Source organism: Pan troglodytes, chromosome 2 (assembly GCF_028858775.2).
Source record: "Pan troglodytes isolate AG18354 chromosome 2, NHGRI_mPanTro3-v2.0_pri, whole genome shotgun sequence".
Taxonomy (NCBI): Eukaryota; Metazoa; Chordata; class Mammalia; order Primates; family Hominidae; genus Pan; species Pan troglodytes.
In genome coordinates, this window is record NC_086015.1 from 49788006 (window position 1) to 49813410 (window position 25405).

Sequence of the window (25405 nt, forward strand, 5' to 3'; positions counted from 1 at the left end):
TCACCCAGGGGACGGCAGGTGGAATGTGGGGTGTGTCTTTTATCACTGCTTCTTAGCTGAGGTTGTTGTAACTTGAGAAGAGTAATAAATCCACCCAAGATTATAAGAAACCAGGTAAGAGAGATGAAAAGACAGAGCACTCACTCGTGACCAACATCCATCACAATGGGCACTAAGCAGGCCCTTAGGGCCAGCCCCGAGAATTTCCCTCCTTCCCCCAAAGTGAGCAAGTTTCCTGGAGGCTCATGGAGTCCCTACCAAGGTGGCTCACTTCTCCCTAAGTGGGCAGAATTGCTGGACACGTGATCCAGCCTAATCTATTGGAAGAAACCAATTCTGACCACTCTGCAGAGATTCTGGCAGGAAACAAAGGCGATTCCAACAGAGGACGCCAGGAAATGTCACATGGTCTGTGACAAGATTAGCTCCATTTACATAGAGCTGTTGGGGTACTTTTCCCATGGAGAAGGGTGTAGCTGAAGCAGAAATAGATGATAAGAATAAATAAGTTTTTATGGCATGACATGGTCTTATGCAACACATTTCAAAGTGATTGGGAAAAGGAATGGTCTCTAATCTCTACCTCTGCAGATGTTGCCCTCTGATCTCTTGGATCATGATCATAATAATCTGGCAAACATAAATTACGAAAACATTTTTTATGAGCATGACAGTATGGCCAGGCTCTACGATGGGACTGAGTGGGCTGCTGCAGGTTCTAAGCTCTCTCGGGGAAAGAGCACCTGTGCTCACTCGTCCCTTTCCTCAGCCATGGCACAGGGGACTTTGGGGGCTAAGAGGCTGGTCATCAGGGGCTCTTAGAAACCAAAATAAAATGCCCTACCAGGCATGATACTGGAATTGTCCCATGGGCCCTGGAATACCATGGGTAGCTCTGGTCTAATGCCTCAAGAAATACATGGGGGGTGGGGTGTGGCTGGAGGAGACAACTCAGGTAGTCAGAGGGTGAGGACAGGTGGGCTCCTAGGACTCTCAGCAGGTGACAGTTGGAATTGATGACATCATTAAGGCATAGAGAGAGCTATGTGGCTACCAAACCAAGACAATGGGAAGTCTTGGGGTGAGGCTGGGCTTTGCCCTCACTAGCTGTGCCCTTGGGCAGGTCAATTTACCTCTCTAAGCTTCAGGTGACTGGGATCATGAAATCTACCATGAAAGGCTGTTGCCAGAATGACACAATGTGGGTGCTCAAGCCGTGGTGGGTCTACTGTGAGAAGTGACAGTGAATGAGACAGGGTGTGCTAGGCTCCGAGACGTCTGCTGAAGCTTCAGGCAGGTGGCGGGTGATGGGAACACTGAAAGCAAACCTTCTACGTGGAGCAGACTAGAGATGAAGGAACATGTCAGCCCCAGTGAAAGTGTGAGCCTTGGGATGCACCAAGAAAGGATTATGGAGATCAAGCCCGACAGCTCTGGAGGGTGATTGGAAGCAGCTTAGAACAAAGGGTCTCAAACTCAGCTGCAAATTAGAATCACCTGGCGAGCTTTTAAACCTCCCCTGCCTCCCCACCCAGTGCTCAGGACACACCCCAGACTGGTTACTGCAGAACTTTGGGGGGCAGGGCTAAGGCATGAGATTTTTGAAAACTCTCCAGAAAATACCAATGTGCAGCTGAGTTGGAGAGCCAGTGGCTAGGGTGTCTCGAGGATACATACAATCTTAAAGAAAAGCAAACTCACTGTCTGGTTGTCTGGGTGGTATGGATTTGGGGCTGACTGCTACAGAAAAACTCTTTTTTTTTTCTAAGAAAGTCCTTGTTTTGAGATTTAGGGTTGCAACTTTAACCATCTCTGGCCCTCTCTATAGTCATCTAGTAGGTGACTTGTCCCAGCAACACCATCTGTGCCCTCTGCCCTAACATAGCTGCTGCCTCTCCACTGCAGAGGGCACTCCCTTGGCATTGCCTAGGGTTGGAGACAGAGGCAGCTGCCCCTCGGTGCACCCTCCCACCCACCAGGAGCACCGGGTTTCTGTGCCACACTGTCCCACCTTGCCAGTGGACTCGGTGCCACGCAGGATGCACAGGTACACCACCAGCCAGGCCAGGAGGAGGCACAGCGCCGGCTCCCACTGCACACCCCCGTTCTCCTGGAGGGACGGCGAGATATTGAGGGTTTTCCTGTACCAGAAGTACTGTGTGGAGGACGCCTTCTCGCACTCCTCATCGTAGCCCGTGTGGTTACCATTCAGTGGGCAGACAGACCACGGCAGGGGATCCTGTGGGACCAAAGCAAGTGTTATCCAGAGAGGTGAAGGCTGAGGACAAAGGCTGTGGCAGGGGTGAGGCAGGTGGCCCTGAGCGGAGACTCTTGGAAGAGAAGGGTGCTGGTCCCCGAAGGGCAGGTGGCTGGAGCCCCTGAAGGCAGACTGGGAGTTGGAGAGTTTGTCAGGGGGCACGGGTGAGGCAGGAAGGGGTTGGAGGAGGGGGCTCTACTCTCGTTGCAATTCTACAGGTGTTCCTTGAGGACTACAGAACTCTGTGGTGGGTCCCAGAGACTGAATAGCAAATGGACCACAGCCAGGCCAGCCATGATGATGGAACTCCGACCCACAGCCTGTGCACAATCAGCTCAGGCACTTAAACCACACCCTTTGCAGCACTGGCCCAGATTGCTTAGGACTTGGTCAATGATTGAGAGAGTCCCTATTTTTTGGCCAACTCAGAACCAACCAGAGAAAGTGACAGAGAGCCCAGTTCAGAGTAGCTTAAGCAGATGAGAGTCTTACTGGCTCCACCCTGCAAAGTCCAGGAGTCTAACTGCTTCAGGTATAGCTTGACTCTAGCTCAAAGAAGTCACCAGCACCAGGTTCTCTCGGGCTCAGACATGCAGGACAGCTGTGGGGCCTGAACCTCATCCCCTGCTAGCTTCCAAACCCAATGTACATTGCAGGAAATGCCATTCGCCACCAGCACTTAGTGAGCACAGAACCTGAGACTTACGCATCTCAGGACTTGCAGAAATCAACAAAGACCACCCAAGTGAGAACAAGCAGAGGCTGTTTACTTAGGGCTTGCTACAGCAAGGGAGATAGCAGCATCGCTTGCATTTGGCGGGGACTCCAAGGCAGGCGGGGATTGGGAAAGCTTGTTAGTGAGAAAAGAGAAGGCTCCAGGTGTGCCCCCATAGGAGGCTGCTGGCGTGTCACTTATGAACAAAGGAGCCTCAATGGTGCATGCATCATGACCATGACCCGAGGCCAAGTGGTAAACAGTGGTGCTGAGATGGGAGGGAGGGGAGGAAAAGTTACTTGTGACTGTGGGGTAGGAGACCCCAACCCTGCTCTTTGAGGACCAGCCCCACATTGATCAGTTTTGCACATATCTGGGTTCTACAAGCCCAGATTTAATTAGACAAAAATGCATCATTAATGGAAGCAAGTCTGACCACCCCACTGGGCTCAATCCCGTATTTCACAGGAGACAGAACCAAGGCCCGGGGTATCACCTAATGGGTCATGGCTACTGTGCCAGTAGGCAGCTGGAGCCCAGGTCTGCACACCCAGACAGTGCTCAGGACTGTCCTGGTGAGGACCTCCACGCCCACCCCTGCAATACCTCCCCAGGGCCACCCTAGCCTACTGGAATGTGTGAGCTGGTTTCTTGCTTTGACCCATATCGTGTTCAAAGCTGGCCACCAACAGTCCTTCCCCTTCCCATGTGCAAATTTCTCCCATCCAGAAGTGGTGTCTCTTGCCTCAGCCTGTGAGTCTGGGCTGTCCTCCGATGCACGCTGACCAACTGAATATGGTGAAGAGATGCTGTGTGAGTGACTTCCCGGCCCAGGACTTCAGAGCCCTGTAGCTAGCCTCTCACCCTCTTGGAGACCAGCTGTGGGACATCCAGGCTAGCTTCCTGAATGATGTGGGTGCAGGGAGAGGGAGGCACGTGGAGGGAACTGAGGTGCCCGGTGGCAGCCAGCACCAAGTCCCAGGCAGGTGACAGGGGTCCTGGTAGACCTGAAGCCCAGTTGAGCTGCCTAGACTGACATCCCCTTGGGCCATTTACAGCCTGTGTGGGACTGACCTGAGTCTGTTCCCTGGACTACCTGCTGATGCCAGACCGGGCCTGCTTCCCAGGCTTGGCTACACGACTAAGGCACCCGGGGGTGATGCCCAGGCTGCACCCCCAGTGACTCTGATTTCATCTGTTTGGGATAGGGCCTGGTCATTGGATTTTTCACACCTCCCCACCCTGCACCCCGCACCCCGCAACTTCATCTCCCCAGTGTGCAGCCAGGTTGAAGAAGGTTTAGAGTATAGGAGAACTTGTTAAATGGGCCAGTTCCCAGTCTGACCTCCCTCACTCACCTCTGAACCAGCAGGTGAGGACAAGGATCCCCGCATTTGTGTGCATAACAGCCCAGGTGCTCCTGCTGAGAAGGGCTGGACACAAGGCTGGAAAGCCTGGCCAGGGAGTGAGTAGACAGGAGCACAGACTCCGGGGCCAGGTCCCTGAGTCCAACCCCACCAGCTATGAGCTACTCGGCTCCCCTCTGCTCGGGTGCTCAGTGTGCTTAGCCTCGTGGGGTGGCTGTTTTGATTACATGAGTGAACACTTCTAAAGCGCTGGGACCTATGTCTGGCCCAAAGCACATGTAAGTGAATGTCTGCAGCTACTATTCCTCTCATTATTATGGGACCATGGAGGAGGGCTTCAAAGTTAGAGGGACTAAGGGATAAGTCCACAGACCTATGAAGGATGGAATGAATGAATATTTAAGTGATTTTCATGAATCGCTGGCCCCCATACTTCTGACTATTAGAAAAAGATGCCCCTTTCTTGAGGCACTTTATTTTTGCTTTTGGGGGATGAGCAAATTATTCTGATTTTGTTAGGACAAGACACATTACTTCCACTTTTGGAAACTTGTCTTAATAAGTATACAAATCTATAATGCTTACAATGTGTATGGCAAGCCCTTAGTTGGCAGTACTGTTGTGCAGTGCACAAGCTGCCCAACCATACATGGCAGCCCTGCACAGAGGACAGGAAACAGTCACCAGGCTATAGAGTAAGAAGAGTTGCCCTGTTTCCACTGAGAAGGCTGGGGAGAGGCAGAGTTGTGGCCAGTGTTCATGAAACTCTAGGTTGAACCAGGGAAAGAAGGAGGGACTGCAACTAAGCTCAGGTTACAGCTTTCTTGCCAGAGATATGTGCAATGGGGCAAGCTTGGTGGAGCTCATTGGGAAGCCAGAGTGGGGTATGCCAAATCAGGATTATTAAAGTCATTCACCCAAGCATTCCTCACGCCCCCACAGAGTCAAGGCTATGCCCAAGCACCCCAGAGGCAAACCCAGTTCAGTCCATAGTCCATGCCAGCCCTATCTTGCTTGCGGACCTTGGGGACAGGCATGTCCCATGAAGGCCTGGCTCAGGGGCAAAGGGTAAGGCATTGGCCTGGTTAGCTCCTGCCTCCTCCACTGTTCCCAACTGGGAAGAAGCCAAGGTGAAGGTAGTTCCTGGAAGCAGGTGGGGGCAGTGGAGGATGGGGTTCCTGAGAGTGAAACGGTAGGAGCCAGGTAACAGAAATGAGCATGAGCAGTGGAGAGGAAAATTCCTCTTGTCCTGAATGTACACCAGCTCTCTGTGTGGAATTGGAGTTCTTGCTTCTCTACAATTCCAGCCCCTTCCACTTTTCTACAGAGTGTCAGCTGTAGTTATCATCAGAAATGTGTGGTTTAAAATGTTTAGGAATGGCCCTATTGTGTTACAGGGTGACAATGGTCCTTCTAGGAGAAGTTAGGGGTCTGCAGGGAAAAGAAGAGGCTCAGGCTGGAGTCAGAAACCTGGAAGCACAAGTGGCCCTGAGGAAAGCGGGAGAAGGGGACGGGGAGGAAGAGGACAGGCCGTTGCCGTCTTGCTGGATTGAGGGAATCCCTCCCCACCAGTCCTCTCCACAGATTTCCTCCTAGGCACACTGTGCAGTAGTTCTTAATAGTGTGTGTGTGGGGTCACATCCATCAGAGAGAATCCACTGAAAGCCATGGACCTTCTCTCCAAGAACACGCACACTCTCACCGGTGGACTCTTGCTTACAGCGTAAGGGGCCCGTGGAGCCCAGGTTCAGAAACCCTTCACGTGGTTTGGGGTGCATGGCTTCCCCTCCACCTCACACCACCCACCGGCTCCCCGCCCCGAGGCTGCTCACCTTGCCCCACACCCCCTTCCCCGAGCGGGTGGCCCTGTTTTTCTCTCCCTTTCTCGCTCCTACTCCTGTTCTGGCACGGGCCCCCCGGCTCACCTGGAAGGAGTGGAAGAGGTACCAGAAGGCCCAGGCGTTGATGACGTTGTAGTACATGGAGAGGAAGAAAGAGACCACCACGCTGGCGACCCCTGCGAGGAAGCAGAGGGCCGCGCTGAGGACTGAGGATGGCCCTTCCCCCTCCGCCAGGCCCAGCGTGTGCTCCCAGGACACACCTGTGGCGATCGCCCCGGGGTGGGCGAGGCCTCCCTCCACCAGGTTTGTGTGGTGAGTATTAAGCGAGACCAGGCACCTGTGAACACTTGGGAAGGGTGATTTCTTTTTCTCCAACCTCCCTCCTCACCTTCTGGGACAGGAGGCTGATGACATGTTTTTGAGATCTAACTGCCAGGCACTGTGCTAAATAAGTACTTTATTTACCTTCGGTCCTTACAACAGTATTATCTTCATATCGCAGAAGAGAAAACTGAGGCCTGGAGCCTGCCCAAGACTACCCAGCTGTTAAGTGGCAGAACTGGGTTCACAACCTCATGCTGTGAGAAGCACTGTTGCTGTGAAGTGCCACCTTGTCCAGATGTACAGTTATGCTCCCTCCTTGGCTCACCAGCGGTTGAGTCACCTGGTAGCCAGGAGAGGGGGTGTGAGGAGGCGGTGGAGGGGGCTGCCCGTAATTCGGTCAGGCCTGCACAAAACCCAGGGTGCGGCCTGAGAGCACAGAGAGGGGTGGGAGGCAGCAGGGCTCTGGGGCTGGCCCACACCAGCCCTTGAGAACCAGCGTCCCCTCCTCTCCCCAGCCCCAAGTGCTAGGACACTCGGTAGTAGAAACTGGCCATGGTGCCCGTATTTACCCCATAGGCATCCGCAAATGCTATAAACCAGGGCTTCCCCTCCCCACCCCCACTCCACTCTGAGCACTGGTTGTTAAATATTCACCAGCATCCCCTGGTTGGCACAAATATCTGGTATCTTTCCTATGATGCAGAAGATGCCTCTGAGAAGTCCTCTGTGATTGCTTATTCAGGCAGATTGTAAAACCACACACTTCTGTGTTAAAAATTAATAGCCTAGTGAAACCCCATCTCTACTAAAAATACAAAAAATTAGCCAGGTGTGGTGGCGGGTGCCTGTAATTCCAGCTCATCAGGAGGCTGAGGCAGGAGAAACGGTTGAATCCAGGAGTGGAGGTTGCAGTGAGCCGAGATTGTGCCATTGCACTCCAGCCTGGGCAATAAGAGCGAAACTCCGCCTCAAAAAAAAAAAAAATTAATAGCCATTCAAAACAAGGAGGCAGTCTGGGTTTGGAGATGATTTGTGAGAACACTGGACACATTTCTTCTGCATCTGCAACCAGGTCACATATAAGCTTCCACCCTCTTTGCTCCTGAAACGTCACTCTGCTTTCCTGCCTGCCTTCCTTTCTGGGGCGGGAGGGGTGAGCATCACAGGCTATGGCCACTTCTGGTCAGGGTTCCTTCTGCATGCAGAGGCAGCCCTGGGTCATAAGCAATGTGCAGGGCAGGTGGAGGTTGTCCTGGAAGTGCCTGGGGCTCTGGCTCAAGGTCACTCAGGAGAAGCATGAGATGAAACAGTCCTCTCCTGCTGTCCGTGCGGGCCTCAGCTTCCGCACCCCAGAGACATTAATGGCACTCCACAACACCTCAGCGGTGTAAAGAAGATTAAATGAGCTCATGCACATATATCCTATAGGCTGGCTCCCAGCATGTAGTAGGTGCTTGCTAAAAGAGAGCTGTTATTTAGCAGGGAGAAGTTGGTGAGTTTCCAGAATGGTTGTTAGCTAGGACTTGGAGTTACAGCTGTTTCCCTTTTACAGGTGACCAAGCTGAGGTCCAGAGAAGAGAAGGAGGGTGGCATCTGTTCCCCAAGGGGCATGCATCCTCCCTGTCTTACCGCCCTGTGGGTAGGAAACCCAGCTCCTCTCAGCCCACATTCTATGTCATCCCCGCCAGGCCATTTGTTCACCCCAGGCAAGGGCTCTCTCTTGGGCCTTGTGCTCGCCCCTTGATCCAGCAGCTTTGCTGATGGGATCCCACCCACACCCCCATGCTGCCCGGGTCTCTGGGTGGGAGAGGACTGGAGGGGCCCCACGTACCGACACCACTGAGGTACGGGCTGATGGTCCTCCAGGCGCCGATGCTGCCCTGCCGCATGCGCTGCCCCACAGCCAGTTCCAGGTACAAGAGCGGCATTCCCTCCACGATAAGCATGATGATGTAGGGGACCAGGAAACTACCTGTGGATGTCCAGAGCTGAGAGCCAGGCCACCACCAAAAGGCTTTTCTCCACGACCACTCAACCTCTGTGCAAACATCCTTCCATCCTCCTGTCTTTCTACTTGTCCATGCATTCTCCTACCTTTCCATCATCCATCCTCCTCTTTCTACTCATCCTTCATCCTTCTTTCATTCCACATTTTCATCCATCCTTCTTGCTGCCATTCCTCTCATCTATCTATTCATTCACCCACTTTCTATCCATCCTTCCATCCATCCATCCTTCCATCCCACCATCCATTCATCCATCCGTTCTTCCGTCTATCTTTCTATCCTTCCATCTATCCACCCTACCTCCATCCATCCTTCCTTCCTTCCATCCATCTATATTTCCAACCTTCCATTCATCCATCCGTATTTCCATATTTCCATCCATCCATCCATCCATCCATCCATCCATCCAACCATCCATCCATCCTTCCATCCATTCATCTGTCCATCCTTCCATGCATCCTTCCATCCATCCTTTCATCTTTTTATCTTCCTACTCAGCCACCTGTCTGTTCGTCCATCCATCTGTGGATGACATGCAGCCATGTCAGTTGTTGAACTCTTTAAATTCATCCTCACTGGGAGGCAAACTGCCACTGTCCCAAGCTGCTTGAATGCCTTTCTCAATGCCTCCACTGTCCCAGCCCTTCTGCCAAACCCCACATTCCATCTTCTATTTCAGCAACTAATAGTTGATCAGGGCCAAGACAATTGTGTTGTTAAATATGTCAGACATCATGCCTGGATCCATGCATTCAGCTGTCCACCTCTATGCACTTCCTTTGGGCTTTGTGCACAGCCCTGATGGTGCTCCACATGAGGTAGTGTATGAAACAGACACTTACTAAGCACTTACTCTGGGCCAGCCCCTGGCTGGTGTGGAATGGGAGAGTAGCAACCCTGCTCCCTGCCCTTGAGGTTCCCTGCTGTTGGTGATGGTGGGGAGCCAGGGAGTGTGAATTTTGTCAGGGTGAGCCTAACAAAATGTCCAGTGGGAAAAGAGGGCAGGACTTCTGATCAAATAAAACCCAGACACTACAACTGCAAAGATTAAGGGCTGATTACAGAGCAAACTGGATCCTCAGTTGTTAAGGTAAACAACAAAATAACTATGCTTACATGAACATCTAATATTTACCAAAAATGTCTCCATTGTACACACGTGTTGTCCTGTAACACACTCTTCTCACCCTATGGCATTCCCCAGGCACTCTCCCAATCACAGACCTTTGCATCACCCCTTAAAGAGCTGCATGATGTTCTGCTCTGAAAATGAGCCCAGAATGCATTTAATCAATTGTTAGACACTCAGGCTGTTTCCAGCTTTCTGCCATCCTAAACAAAGCTGTGAAATGAAGCCTGGTCCACTTGTTTGTGTATTTCCTTGGGATACAAATCCCAGAAGTGGAATGGCTGGGGCAAAGACCACGCAGAGCCCCCATGGCCACACCACAGAAAGAAAGGCATGAGCCGCTTGCATGGGTGGATGAGTGCCCACACCACCAGGCTTGGAGTTCCTAGCTTCATCCTGCTCATGTGGGGGCCTAGAACAAATCCTGCCCTCTCATGTCCAGACACTGCTATAACTCCTCTAGGCCAGGCTCCCTTCCTTTCCTTCAGAACCTTGTTTCAGCACCTTGTGAGTTTTCTCTCAATATCAAAGGAGTCCAAGAGGTCATTGGTGGCTCTCAATCATGAAATATCTGACAATAAAGATTGGGTTCACACACTGAGGCTTTGAAGCCACATTCAAACCCTCAGTGGTTATAAGATAATCCTGTTTTTACGTGGGGTGTTAAACAGTAACTATGTCAGGCCTGGCAAGGTCCAGGGACGACTGTCTCTCTGACAGGGTCTGACTGCCCAGTGCCCATGGGTAGGGTGGAAATCTAAAACCTGATGCCAAGTGGGAACATGAGGGCTGTTTGGCCCTAGGCATTAATCATTTCTGTCACTCCTGCCCCAACCTTTCAAATAAACACGTAATCTGGGTGAATTTGCTCTGCAATAAATTTTTCAAGAAATGATGCTAGAACAATTGAACATTCATATGCAGAAAAATGAAACTCAACCCATATCTCAAATTTTATAACAAACAAATCTCAGAATGGATTACAGGCCTATATGTACAACTAAAAGCTATAAAACTTATATAAGAATACAGGAGAAAATCTTTATGAACTTGAGTTTTGAGGCAAAGATTTCTTAAATACAACGTTAAAAGCACTATCTATGGAAGAAAAGATTGAGAAATTGGATTTCGTTACTTCTTTGTGAAAGACACTGTTAAGAGAATAAAAACAAAAACTATAGACTGGGAGAAAATACTTGCAAAACACGCATCTTGAGAAAAACTTTGTGCCAAGAATATATAAAGGATTCTGAAAACTCAATAAGAAAAATAACCCTTTCAAAAAATGTAAAAAAAAAATGTGAACAGGCATTTCACCAAAGAATGCTTGTCTTAGTCTGTGTTGCTATAACAGAATACCAGAGACTGGATAATTTACAAAGAACAGAAATTTATTGGCTCATGGTTCTGGAGGCTGGGAAGTCCAAGAGCATGGTGCTAGTATCTGGAGAGGGCCTTCTTACTGCATCATCCCATGGCAGGAGGTGGGAGGGCAAGAGGGAGCAAAGGGAGCAAGAGGGAGCAAGAGGGGGCTGAACTCTCTTTTATAACAAACCCACTCTCTCAATAACAAAAACACTCCTGGGATAATGATACCAATCCACTGACAAGGCCAGAGTCCTCATGACCTAATCACCTCTTAATGGTCCCACTTCTCAACCCTATTGCATTGGAAACTAAGTTTTCAACACATGAGCTTTGGAGGACATATTCAAACCATAGTAGGATGATTCCATTTATATGACATTCTGGAAAAGGCAAAACTATAGGGACAGAAAACAGGTTGGTGGTGGCCAGGAGTAGGGGAGTAGGAAGGGGTTGACTACAAGGGGCATGATTTTGGTGGTAGTTGTGATGGCTAATACTGAGTGTCAAATTGATTGGATAAAGGGATGCAAAGTATTGATCCTGGGTGTGTCTGTGAGGGTGTTGCCAAAGGAGATTAACATTTGAGTTAGTGGGCTGGGAAAGGCAGACCCACCCTTAATCTGGTGGACCCAATCTGATCAGCTGCCAGTGAATATAAAGCAGGCAGAAAAAAGTGAAAAGGTGAACCTGGCTTAGCCTCCCAGCCTACATCTTTCTCCCGTGCTGGATGCTTCCTGCTGTTGAACATCGGACTGCAAGTTCTTCAGTTTTGGGACTCAGACTGGCTTTCCTTGCTCCTCAGCTTGCAGACAGCCTATTGTGGGACCTTGTAATCATGTGAGTCAATACTTAATAAACTCCCCTTTCTCTCTCTCTCTCTTCCCCCTATTAGTTCTGTCCCTCTAGGGAACCCTAATACAGTAGTAATACAACTACATGCCTTAAAGGCATGTGTGGAGATTAAATACAGCCACACATTCTTCAGCGCTCCTCCCCTGAAGAGGTGGAGTCTATTCCCCACACTGTGAGGCTGGGCTGGCCTTGGGGCTGGCTTTGTCCAGTAGAATGTGGTGTCCATGTTGGTACCAGAGCCCAGGCCTCAGGAGGCCTTGCAGCTTCGCCTTCCTTCTCTTGGAGTGTGCCTGAGACAGCCATGTACAGATACCAGACCAGGCTCCAGAGGATGAGAGGCCACGAGGAGGAGAACCGAGGGAGCCCAGCCAGCTCAGCACCCACTACCAGGTGTGTGAGGGACCTTCTGGCTGCATGAGCAAGGCCAGACACAAACAGTAAAGGAACAGCTCAGGCACCCACAGAACTGTGAGAAATGATTAATTATAGTTGCTTTAAGTCACTAATTTTTTTTCTTTTTACCTCTCAATATTTTCAGTGTGTATTTCCAAAAACAAGAACATTATCTTATATAATCCCAGTGCAATGAGTAAAATCAGGGAATTAACACCAACATCAAACTATTATTTTATCTGCAGCCCTTTTGCAATTTTCTTGACTGTCCCACTGATGGCCTCTAGGCATCCAGACTCTAGCTCACAAGCCCACAAGGCCTCTAGCTGTCAGGTTTCTTTAGTCTCCTTTAATCTGGGACACCTCCTTAGACATTTTTGCCTTTCTTTGTCTTTCATGACCTTTCACAGTGCTTTAGAGGAGCACTGGCCAGTTACTTTGTGGAATGTCCCTCATTTGGAGTTTTGGCAGAAACACTAAAGTTATCCTGTGTCCTTGTCCAGAGGCACAAGATGTCAATGTGTTCCATTCACGGTGATGTAGATTTTGCTCACTTGGTTGAGGTGGTGTCTGCTGGATTTCTCTGCTGAGAGTTACTATTCTCCCCTTAGAAATAATTATCTTCTTGGAGATATTCTGAGCCTCAGTAACTATCCTATTTCTCATACTTTTGCCCAGTAGTTTTGGCATCCAGTGAAGATTTTTGCCCAAAACGATTATTGCCACACTGGTTGCCAGATGGCGATTTCCTAATTCCATCATTCCTTCTAAGTCCTGGAGTTTTCGAGTGGTTTGTTATGAATAAATAGGTAACTGAGGCACACATTGAGCCCTGTGGTAATGTCTCTGCCACTGTGAGTCCATATTACCCCAGATGAGTGGGACGCTTACAGTCACAGAATTATTGGAAGATGTAGACTCAGCTCAGCCTGGTGAATCCTTACTCATCACCACCTCCCTGGCACCCACTGTCACATCTCCACTGCACCGCCCTCCAGGCAGGTCTTTGTGATTCCACCCTCCAGTCCCCTCCCTGCAGTTTGTTCTCAGATTGTGACACACCTGCCTTTTCCATCCCTAGCCTCTCACCTGGTCAAATCTTCCTTGGCTCCTCCTTCCACCTGGAATCAAACCCATACTCCCTCCCTTGACCTCTGAGGCTTGGGGAACAGGGCTCCCACCTTCCCTTCCCTGCCACTGGCCTCTCTCCATCCACTGCAGTCACACTGGCCTTCCTGCTGGTCTGGCCTCAGCACCTTGGTTCTTGCTGTTCCTCCTGCCCAGGATGCTTTCTCTCTTCTTTCAGTGCTCTGCCCAGACTTGGCTTCCCCAGAGCCGCCTTCTCTGTCCACCCTCACTAGAACAGCCTTCTTGCCATCTTGGACTCCTTACCCTGCTTGATTTACCTTCTGAACAGTTCCCTATGTGAATAATGCTATAATTTTCTTTGTTTACTTGGTGTCTGCCTCTCTACTAGCAAGGAAGCTCTCCTCTTGTTCTCTGCTCTGCTTAGAACAGCACTGGGCAGAGAGCCAGAGTCCATTGAATATTTGTTGAATGCAGGAAAGAATCCTTAGGGTCTCACTGGATCTTCCAGATGCATCACTTCCTCCAAGTGCCACCAGATCACTCAAAACTAAGACCCACCCTCTTGTCTTGCAAGCCCCTGTTGTTGAGGCACCTGCCACTACACTGAATGTCTACTGCTCTGTCCACACCTCCAACTCCTAAACAGTCAGCTCCTTGAGGGTGTAGAGATGGGATCTGCATGGCTCATAGTTGATCTCTAGCTCCTAAGGAAGGACCTGGCACAGAGTAGGTGCTCAGTAAATGTTTGTTGAGTAACTGGCTCTACTGTGGTGTATAGCGTAATGCTTGGGCTTGCTGTCCATGTGTTTTCTCTTCTTGTAATCTCCATCTCTTTATCCTGTTCTTCCGAACTGTGGAATAACTTTGGATAGGGTCTCGCTCTGTTGCCCAGGCTGGAGTGCAGTAGTGCGATCACGGCTCACTGCAGCCTCGACCTCCCAGGCTCAAGCAATCCTGCTGCCTCAGCCCCCATGAGTGGCTGGGCCCAAAGGCATGCATCACTGTGCCTAATTTTCAATTTTTTGTAGAGATGGGGTCTCACTATGTTGCCTAAGCTGACATTACAGGGTGAACCAGTGAACCACTGCGCCTGGTCCTGCCATATTTTTTGCTAGGGGAGATCCATACTGGCTCTTGGTGATACCCTGTTTCCAAAAAAAAAAAAAAAAAAAAAGATAAAAAAGAAAAAGAAAGCTATCCCACAGCTCAGAAGAAAAGGATAAAGAGATGGAGATTACAAGAAGAGAAGAGACATGGACAGCAAACCCAAGTGCTACTCTATGTCTAATAAGCGTTACTCAGTTTCAGCAGTTGTGCCTGCAGAAAGAACACTGCAGACACAACTGGTGGAAAAGTACAATCACAAATTCTACAAGTCATTTTCCCAGTTGTGTACATTGAAAGCGCTCACTAGTCCTAGGTTAACTTGATGAAAACATTTAATACTTAGACATATAGCCTGTGATCTTTCAGAAATTATAAGATTCATATAATACCATATAAATTTATGTAATATTCTAGGTCCATGATACCTAATAACTAATAAAAAATAAAATTGGCTGCAGAGTTCTCCTTTGCAGAAATGAAAATCTGAAAACAACAGAAAAGCATCTATAGATTTTTGAGTAAAAAACATTGTAGCTAACTCATGTGGCTACAAAGGACAGATGTTCTCAGACATGCTGAGAAAGCGAACCACCTATTTACTATTCCTGAAAAACTTAAGTGCTCATGAACTGCATCCAACCAGTGTTGGATCAAAATAAGGAACTCAGATATGGGGTTGTGTTATAGTAGAACTAACTAGTGGTAAATAAACCAACAAAACAGAATCAAGTCTGAAAATCATACTGTTAATATCATTGTGAAGTTATACAAATGGAAAATGTAATTTCTGAATGAGAAGAAACAAAATATAAAGAGTAAAATAATCATCATAATGTGTCTGAAATCCTAGATTATATCAACAAAAGTTGTTAACTGGAATGGGGGTGAGGAAAGAAGCAAGAAGTACAAGTGTGCTAAAATTTTTTTCTTTCATAGGGTGATATCAACAGATGACATTTCATTCTTGACAGTGATAACTAGAGAAAATAAGTATACTTTCCCCTCAAATTTAAATTAACTGCTAATAGAAAAAATAGGAATTATACCTTCTAAATCACTTGAGAAAAAAAAGTGAAGAATATATACTTCATATTGTAAAAGATCAAAACAAAATCCAACAATAATAACTAACAAAAAGGAAAAGTAAGGCAGTACGAAATGTGATGAAAAATAACAGCAAACATAACCTGATAATAAATATAAATGGATCAAATTCCTCCACTAAAACATGAGGACCACTGGATTATAACAGCATAAAACTTTACGTGACTTAAACTTCCACAACTGGAGAATGGTTAAGTAAGTTATGTTACCTCTGTAAATGGAATATTATGGAGCTATTTAAGCTTATATTTTCAAAAAATATTACATGATTTTGGAAAGGATTAAAATAAGTTAATTTTGAAAAAGCAAAATACCAAGTCACATATAAAAATATGGTTCTAATTTTTTACAGCAAAAATGTTAACAGTCATTACCTCTGGGTGGTGGAATTTCTGGTGATTTTGTATTTTATTATTTGTATATTTCTGCATTTTACAGAATTTTTTCCTAACTTTTATATTTTTAGTAGAGATGAGGTCTCACTATATTGCTCAGGCTGATCTTGAACTCCTGAGCTCAAGTGATCCTCCTGCCTCGGCCTCCCAAAGTGCTGGGATTACAGGCATGAGCCTCCACACCCGGCCCTTTTACACAATTTCTACGATGAACACTCATTACATTTATAACCCCCAAACTCACACCATATGTTATTCTAGAGCATGTTGTTGCTTATTTTTCTAATTATCATAGCCAGTACGTTGTCTATTTGCTAAACCTAAGAATCTCACTAGAAGAGACATTCCTTTCTGTATGAAATGTATCACTGCAAGCCCTCACATCATACTCTGTCTCCTTTGAGGGCCACAGAGATGCCCGCCCGAGTCAGTGCCTTTCATGGGAAAGCTTACTCAGGTGTCCAAACTCTTTCTCTCCCTCCACTTACATATCTTTTTTTCCGAAAACAACAACAACAAAAACAAACAAACAAAAAACACAGCAGGGATTTTTTGTAAACCTTTTTTTTTTCTTTCTGGGGCATGTGTGTGCTTGTGTATTTGTGTGCATATACACATGTTTAATGTAAGGAACACTGAGCACAAGTCCCCAGGGGATGCTGAAGCTGCTGGCCTGGGGGTTCCACTTTGGGAACCACTGCTCTATTGTGTGAGACTCTCCACCCCAGCGCCTTCCTTCTCTTCATTCACTCGCCTCCATCTTGGTCTTCCCCCAAAAGTTTCCCATTTGGAATCAAACCCAGTCAACCTTTTGAAAACCAAGAACAAAGGCACAGGTGAGAAAAATTAAAGCCGTCTTTACTCTTCCTGACTGTCACTGGTTTAAACCTCCTAGAATTCCCTCCCATCTGTTCTCTGCTCTCCTTGCCCATCCCCTCGGGCAGCATCACCCCTTCTCCAGCTACCCAGTGCATCCTTGGCCTCCATGCTGGCAATCTCTGTAAACCACAGCTCTGACTGTGCCACTTCCCTGCTTAAAATCTGGCTTTGCTGTCAGAGCTAAGCTCCACCTTCTTAGCCTGTTATTTGGGGCCCTTAGGGACATGCTGACTCCTTTTTCATCTCCAGTTTCCTCTCCTGCCATTGCCCTAGTCCCCACCTCACTTCTCACAGCCACCTGGGGTTTCTGGCCATTTCCCTCAAATGTGTGCTTTTCTGTGCCTTTTGCATACAGTTTCTTCTGCCTGGAATATTTTCACCCCTAATTCTACATGATGAGCTTTGACTTCTCTTTCACAGCTGCTATTAAATGTTGCCATTGCTAGAAGGCTTTCTAGATCCTCTTGAGCCGTTAGTCTTTCTTGAGTTATTTCAGCGAAGCCTCTGAACAGTGCTTTGTTAAAGCTTTTCCTGCTTGGTCCACCCCCAACCCCTGTACCCTATAATCACCATATTTGTAAACTTCCGTCAGCATAGTCCCTGGCTTGCAGAAGATACTCAGTGAATATTTACTGAATGACTTAACTTGCCTAGAAGGTTTATATTATATATTGTTTGTAAGGTAGTGATTCTCAACCTGGGTTGCACAGTAGAGCCCTCTGGGGAGTGTAAAACTCCTGTTTAGGCCACATCTGAGACCAATCCAATCAGGATTTCTGGGGATAGGACAGAAGCATCAGTATTTTTTAAAGCTATGGGCTGATTCCAACACGCAGACAAATAGAGGCTTCTCCACCAGTAGGCAGACTCTATGTTCCTGACTGGTCACTTTTCCTCCCTACCAAGTGGGAGTGAGACATGTCAGACCCCACAATGCAACAGGCACAGGAGGGATGGTGTATCAGTCTGTTCTCACACTGCTGTAAAGAAATACCTCAAACTGGGTAATTTATAAAGGAAAGAAGTTTAATTGGCTCACAGTTCCACAGGCTGTACAGGAAGCATGGCTGGGGAGGCCTCAGGAAACTTGCAATTTTGGAAGAAGGTGAAGGGGAAGTAGGCACGTCTTACATGACTGGAGCAGGAGGAAGAGAGAGAGTAGGAAGCTGCTACATACTTTTAAATAACCAGATCTCACTGATAACTCACTATCACGAGAACAGCACCAAAGGGGAAATTTACCTCATGATCCAATCACCTCCCACCAGACCCCACCTCCAACATTGGGATTACAATTTGACATGAGATTTGGGTGGGGACCAAACTCATATCAGATGGATTTAGCCCGGGGATCAAAGGAGGGCTTTGTGGAAGAAGTCACCTTTAATTTAGGGAGGAGGTTTCCTGGAGAGGATGAAGAGCACACTGGGAAGATGCCAAACATTTTGGGGTATATTCAGGGAAGGGCAGAGGTGGAGAGGAGGTTAGAACGGAAGGGACAAGGGATCCTTGCAGGTGGACATCGCACAGGCTCCTGGCCAGGCCCTCCTCCAATGTCAAGGTGAGCCGTGGGTGAGTGTCACAGGAGAATCACAGGAAGAAGTACCCTGAGCCACGGCAATTCTTATTTGGGGGTCCTAGAAAGGCCTGGACACCTGAGGAGTCCTGTCCTGCCTGTAGCAGATGAGTGCAGGGTGCTGGGGAGAGAGCCCTGGCTTGTCACAGAAGTGGCTTGAGCCCCAGCTATTTCTCCAGAAGTCTTGTTCTCTCTGACTTGTTTCCTATCTGTAAATGGGGGTGACAGGACCAACTGTGGGCATGTTGTGAAGACCAAATTGAATTCCTTCAGAAAATGCCTCACATGATGCCTGGCACATGCTAGGAGCCCAACAGGGCAGATGTTACCAGGATTGAGTCTGGAAAACTTGGGTGAGCAGCAGGGGCCCCTGATCATGGTATTTCCCAACTACTGGGAGCCCTCACCGACTTTACAAGTAAACAGCTGCAGCACTGTTCCCTGATCCATCCATGGACTGACCTGCTGTGAATCAGTCCCAGGCTGGGTGCTGGCCTGAAGAGCTGTGGCCACCGCAGCTCCAGGCCGGCTCACAAGAGCCAACCGGCCCCACCTCTCCCCAACCCCACACTCCGGCACAATACGTTGGCAGTCTGAAACTGGCCATGGTGGGAGGATTTACATCGAGGTAATCTGCAAATTCTTGGAATTGGGTCTTGCTGTTCCACCAAGAGCCAATTGTTAAACATTTACTGGGACCCTACTGCCAGGCCTGGGGCCACAGAAGCAACCCTGACCCTTCCCTGAAGTGTGGTCCATGGACCAAGCCTTAGCCTTGCTAGGGAGCTTTCTAGAAATGAAGAATCCTGTCCTCCCCCACAGGCGTCTGGATCAGAATCCCTGGAAGTGGGGTCTAGCAACCTGCAGTTTATGAAGATCCTCAGGTAGGCTACAGTTTGACATGCAATTCTCTAAGCAATTTGGGGTAAGCAGTACAGGCAGCTGAAAGAGCTGGCTTCCTGTCCCAGACAGCAGGGGCTTTGCAGGGATGTGGAGCATTCCAGTCTGAGAGTGATACTGTCCCACTGCATAGTCAGGTGTCCTCTGATTTCCCCCTCAATATTGCAGACAGAAAATTTAAGAGAAAAAAATCCATATTTCCACCAGTCACACAACTGTTCTCATCTCTCCATGTTTCTTCTGTGCACATGTTTATGTAAAATAGTTAGTGCAGTATTTGCTTTTTACACCTTAGTGCACACACACTTGCATCCCCGATTTCTTCCTGAACAACTACTGCCTTAGATTTTGACATGGTTGCCCAAGACCTGCTGACTTTTTCAAAAAAAGATTTTGTGAAGTTCTTTGAGCTGCCTTTTATTTTTTATTTTTTCTAGAGCAGGCAGCCAGGGCTGTACAGAGATGATTGGTACCTGGAATGTAATCTTCAGAATTAACATTCCTCATGCCGGGCCTGGCCTGGGGAGCAGGAAGGAAACAAGCCTCTCCAGTCACGGGCAGAGTCCCATGGAGAGGGGCACAGATCCCTAATCCGTCTTATTCTGGGAAGTATTTTGGCACAGCCTGGCTCTGTGGTTTATAAACAAATTCTTTGTTTGCTGGGGGTATTTGCAGCTCTGCTTACAAGGAAGTTATACACCCCTCTGCAGCCTTTCATAATGTGGCTGATTTTTACCTTCCGGTAAGGGATGGGTTGTAAACTGCCTGGGTTTGGGGCAACACAAATCACTTCTTAAAGGTGACTTTACTGTGCAGTGAGAGGCTTGGGAAAGCCTCTAGCATCCTCTAGCGTCATTTATTCTGTGGCTTTTCCTAATACCTTGCTCATTCACTCAACAAATATTTATTGGATGGCTCCTGTGACTCCATCGCATCACAGAGGTTGGGCCGGGCGGAGACAGAGAAACTGAAGAACAATGTGCAGTTCTTCTGACCAAGTGCTTATGTGGCCTGTGAAGTAGTGAGGAGAGTCAGAGAGCACAACGGAGAGAAAGCAATATTTGGTCCCACCTGGAGGGAATGGTGGGAGTTCTCCCAGCAACAACAGCATCTCAGGTGGAGGAAATATCTTGTGTGAAGGGTTGAGGCACAGAAGGAGGTGCTCATGGAAGTGTTTGGAGGGCAGGGGGAGGTCTGAAGCTGTGTGGCAGGAAATGAGGTGGAAATATTGGACAAGTGGTCAAGTTAGGTGGTCAAGTGCCTACGGTGCCAAGTGGACTGTTTGGTCTTTATTCTGTAGACATGTGGCTGAGAGGGTGCCATCCACCAGACCCACACCCTCCTTTTGTCTGTGCACCCACTAATCCATGCATACCCCCAGCCACCAATCCATGCTGCGTCCGGCTTCCACTCATCTATCTATCCACCCATCCAGCCGAAGCATCCTCTGCACCAGGCACAGGATTACTTCTTGTTTCTTTTTCTTGGAACCTGAGGGTCTTGAGGTTTCCCTAGCAACCCCTTGATACATATTCAACTCCAGAACTATCAGCCCCACATGCATCCCTCTGCAGACTATTCAGGTGATGGTGGTATTATAAACAAGGAATTAAGTAGTCATGTGACAGTGAGGCTCACCTTGACTGATGACTGGGAAACATGTACCCAGGATAAAGGTATCATGGGTAGGTCTACTGAGCACAGAATGATGTGGAAATCTCATTCTGACAAATAATTCTTTTTAAGAGTCAGTTATAGAGCTGTTAGAGCACATGGTTAATGCTGTTAGAGCATATGGCAACATATGCCCTTCACATCATTATGGTGTATTTATGCACTTCAAATTTTAAAAAGGAATCAGGAAATTAAGAATGCACTGTTTTAAAAACTCTATGAATTAACCTTTTGTTGATTTGGGGTAAGGGGAGGAGGGAGCAGTGTTTAGCTCTTGGTCTTCTCAAATCGGTTCATTTTCGTAAATACTTTGGTCTAACATCTTCCATGATCTTTTATGGTGAAAAAAACATGCTAATTATAGAAGTCCTAATACACAAACACACACATACACACACAAAAACACACACACACGACAAGGTAAACAAAAATCACCCAGAAATTTTGTTAACAATTTGATGTCTTTTCCCCATTCTTTTCTCTGCATATTTTTAAGTAATTGTTTTAAAATGTCAAATCCATTTTATATAGCTTTGAATCTGATTTCTCCTCCCTCCACTTAATACAGGATACGAGAAAATACCATTTTTTTTTTGAAAATGCCGCCTTAATGGCTGCGAAGAGCAACCTTGAATGGATGCTCTATAATTTACTGAACCAATCCCCTTTATTTGAGGGCTTAGGAAGTTGCCAATGTTTTGCTCTTATTAAATGATGGTGACCATCCTTCTACCTCTGTCAGAACTCTGACAATTTCCTTTAGATACAATTCTAGAAACGAGACAACCGAGAAAAAAAGTGTTTTAAATGCTGAGACTTAAATCCCTCTTGCCACATTGCCTTCCAAAAAGGTACTTGGGCTTCACGAGGTTATTGACATGTGTAGAAGGTGTTCCCAGCTTTCCGCAACGCTAGGGGAGTGCGGTAAGAGCGCGTGGCTGGCTGGCTGTCCCCGGAGCGTGCACGATGCTTCGGAGGAAACATTTATTTAAGAAAAACAAAACAAAACAGAATGATTTGCATTTCCTGCTTTCTGTCGTTCCAAACTCAAACCAATCTCCTTATAAAAAATTTAAAGAAATGGCTCAAGATTCTCTTAACCTGAGTTTCAAACCGTTGATTTAAGTTTCGGATCTGAAAGTTGTATAACGAGTTTCTGTTGAATAAGACAATTTCCTACTCACTTTTTACACCTAAACGTAAGGTTTACTCACTAAGACGTCAGACCATTGACACTTCTCTCGAAGAAGGAGACCGCGTCCCCTGCGCTCTCAGAGCCGCAGCCTGGCCAACAAGGGTGAGGGTTGGGGGCTTGGCCGCCCCCGGGATGGGGCGAGGGGTTCCCGAGGGCTTGGGAGGGTGGCTTGGGAGAGAGCTCCGGCTCCGGAACGAGGTGTCCTGGGAACACTCCCGGGTCTGTGACTTCGGACAAATCACGCTCGCTTTCCCGGCCTCAGTGTGCCGTTCTGTAACTTGGGTCTAACCCCGGCTCGCACAGACGGCGGGGACGCGCACAGAGTGGGACTGGGGCCGGGGCGCGGTGGGCACTCACCTCCGCCGTACATCTGGCACAGGTACGGGAAGCGCCACACGTTGCCCAGGCCCACGGCGTACGAGATGCAGGCGAACACGAACTGTAGCGAGTTGGCCCACAGCGGCCGCGCTTTCTCCATGGCCCCGGCCTCGGCGCGCTCGGCTCCGGCTCGGGGGTCCGGCACGGCAGTCTCAGTGCGCGGTCGCCAGGCGCGCCGTCCTACCCCGGCTCGGCTTGGGGGTGGCCCCGCGCCTCCGCCGCCGACGCAGCTAGCTGGTTTTTAAATTGCTAATCTCATTAACGGCGCGCCCGTCCGAGAGGCGAGGCTGGTAAATGGATGACGGCGAGCCCCACCCCGCCCGATCGTCGCGGCCGGGAAGGCACCCGAGATTGCAGAGGACAGGGCGGCGTCCCCTGGGGTCCTCCGGCTCGGCGGGGCCTTTCTTCAGGCTGCGGAACTCCTCGGAGTGGGCGCCTTCCCTCGGCCACTCACCTGTCATTTATCAAGCGCCTACTGTGTGCCAGGCATTGTCTGGGGACACGGCTGTGAACCACTTCCCAGCTCCGTCTTGGAGCTGACATTCTGGTAGAGGGAAACACTTGAATTGGACTGCATGAAATGCCCCATTTTCAACCATTTTTTAATTTATAGAAAGGACAATGTCATATGGTTCAACTTAGCCCACGTATAAGACTGAGAGACGCGAGGAAGACACCTAAGGCAAAGTAAAGGGGTAAGCAGTTGCGGGGGGTGGCCAGGGATGGTTAGGGAGGGCTTCTCAGAGGAGAGAACATAACATTTGCCAGGGGCCAGAAAGAAGTGAGGGACCTTCCCGGCAGTCCCGTCCCCTCCGTCCACCCAACAGCTTGGCCCTGCGTGCCTACTGGGTCCGGGGACGGAATCAGGTTTTGAACTGCTGTGGGGGACTCTACTGCTCAGGCCAGCCTAGGGACCAGAAATTTTGATTCATTAGGCCAGGGTAGGGAACTAAGAAACCTCGTATTTCTGCCAGTCTTACAATGTGATTTGCTTGAGGGTGGTCACTAGATAAGACAGAGCTTGGTGCTTTGCAGTAATGTGGAATCTGGGTTTGTATACCAACTCTGCTACTGACTTAGCTGTGTGACCTTGGACAAGGCACTTGACTTCTCTGAGTCTCTGTGTACTCCTCTGTAATGCTAACAGATATCTTCCCCTCTCTCCTGCCTGGCAAGGAAGAGCTCATGTGAGGATTAATTGGGAACTTAGCTTACTACCTGGCACAGAGTAAGTTCTCAATAAAGAGGCCATTATCAAGTCTCCAGCAGGCTGAATGAATGAATGGGTAACATATTAATACTAATGCCACGCTTTGAACAGTGCCTAGTACATTTTAACAGATAAGAAAATGCTAAATAATAATAATAAAATTTAAAAGAGATGAAAAGCAGAGTTGCTAGTGAAAATCTTACTTGAAGCCAAAATGAAATCAGTGCTCTAGGACAGCTCCTTGTTGGGCTTTCCCTGGAGTTCCTGCCTGTCTGGTCCCAGAGGAGAAGGGTGAGTAGGGTGAGGGAGGTGGAGGCTTCCTCAGACATATTACCTGTCCTGGAACTTCCTACCTCGAAAAAGCAAAGCAGAAAAAAAAAGGCAGCACAGCAGGAGAAACTACTTTAATTTTTTTAAACTTCAGATTCTAGATAAATGTTTTTTCCTACTCATTGCCTCCTCCCCAAAGGAACCTACCATCCTGGTGTCTAACCCCATGGGTTAGTTTTGACCTTGATGAAAATGGAATTAAATGGGATGTACATTTTTTGTGCCTGGCTTCATTTGCTTTCCATTGTTTGTGGGGTTCATTCATGTTCTAGTGTGTTGTGTAGCTGTGGGTCATTCTCTCTCACTGTAGTATACTTGTCGGTGGTGTGAATATGCTCCAGTCTACTACTGACAGATGTCTGTGTTGTCTCCAGTTTGGGGCTGTCATGAATAGGGCTGCAATGCACATTCTAGTGCACGTTCTTCCGTAGATGAATGCACTCACTGCTGGGAACTTCTTGGCCTTAGGATAGGTGTGTTTGGCTTTAGCAGATATTGTCAAACTGTTTTCCAGAGTGTGGTAGTACAAGCTGACACTCCCTTTGGGTTTCAGTTGCTTTTGCTTTGCATCCTAACACTTGTCATTCTATTTCTAAAGGTCTGCCCAGTCTTGTAGGTGTATAGTGATAGTTCATTGTGCCTTTTTTTTTTTTTTTTTTGAGACGGCGTCTCGCTGTGTCGCCCAGGCTGGAGCACAGTGGCGCGATCTCGGCTCACTGCAAGTGCCACCTCTGGGGTTCGCGCCATTCTCCTGCCTCAGCCTCCCGAGTAGCTGGGACTACAGGCACCCATCACTATGCCCAGCTAATTTTGTTTTTGTATTTTTATTAGAGACGGGGTTTCACCGTGTTAGCCAGGATGGTCTCAATCTCCTGACCTTGTGATCTGCCCGCCTCAGCCTCCCAAAGTACTGGGATTACAGGCGTGAGCCACCACGCCTGGCCCATTGTGCCTTATTTTAACTTCCCTCATGACCAGTAAGGCTGCATACCATTCCATAGGCTAATTGGGCCATCTAGGTATCTTTTTTCATGAAGTGCCTGTTCAAATTTTTTGTCAGTTTTTAATTGGGTTGTCTGATTTTTTCCTACCGATTTGTAGTTCTTTATGTATTCTGGATTTGGGTCCTATGTCAGTTTAGTGTATTACAAATTGCTTTTCTCAGTCTGTGTTGCCTTTTATTCTGTCAGTGGTGTCTTCTAATGAAGAGATATTTTTAACTTTAACAAAGTCCAATTTCCCAATCTTTTCCTTTAGTGTCCTCCTTTGGTGGTTTTTCTTATGTCCTGTTTAAGAAAGCACTCCTTTATCAACTC

The 25405-nt window shown here is 48.1% G+C and overlaps 1 protein-coding gene across 4 annotated transcripts in view; it reads right to left on the reverse strand.

Annotated features, from left to right (window-relative positions):
- SLC6A20 (solute carrier family 6 member 20) overlaps nucleotides 1-22781 on the reverse strand; it is a 39715-nt gene extending 16934 nt beyond the window's left edge. For 2 of the 4 annotated variants that reach the window (XM_016940893.4, XM_054680653.2), the window contains exons 1-4: nucleotides 22529-22781; nucleotides 8336-8476; nucleotides 6265-6356; nucleotides 2012-2239 (exon numbers count right to left, since the gene is read on the reverse strand). In XM_016940893.4, coding sequence (XP_016796382.1) covers nucleotides 2012-2239; nucleotides 6265-6356; nucleotides 8336-8476; nucleotides 22529-22649 — 582 coding nt within the window. In that variant the 5' untranslated portion in view covers nucleotides 22650-22781. The remainder of the gene's footprint in view (nucleotides 1-2011; nucleotides 2240-6264; nucleotides 6357-8335; nucleotides 8477-22528) is intronic. The other 2 variants (XM_016940894.4, XM_054680654.2) reach the window with 2 other exon arrangements.
- Nucleotides 22782-25405: the final 2624 nt, after the last annotated feature.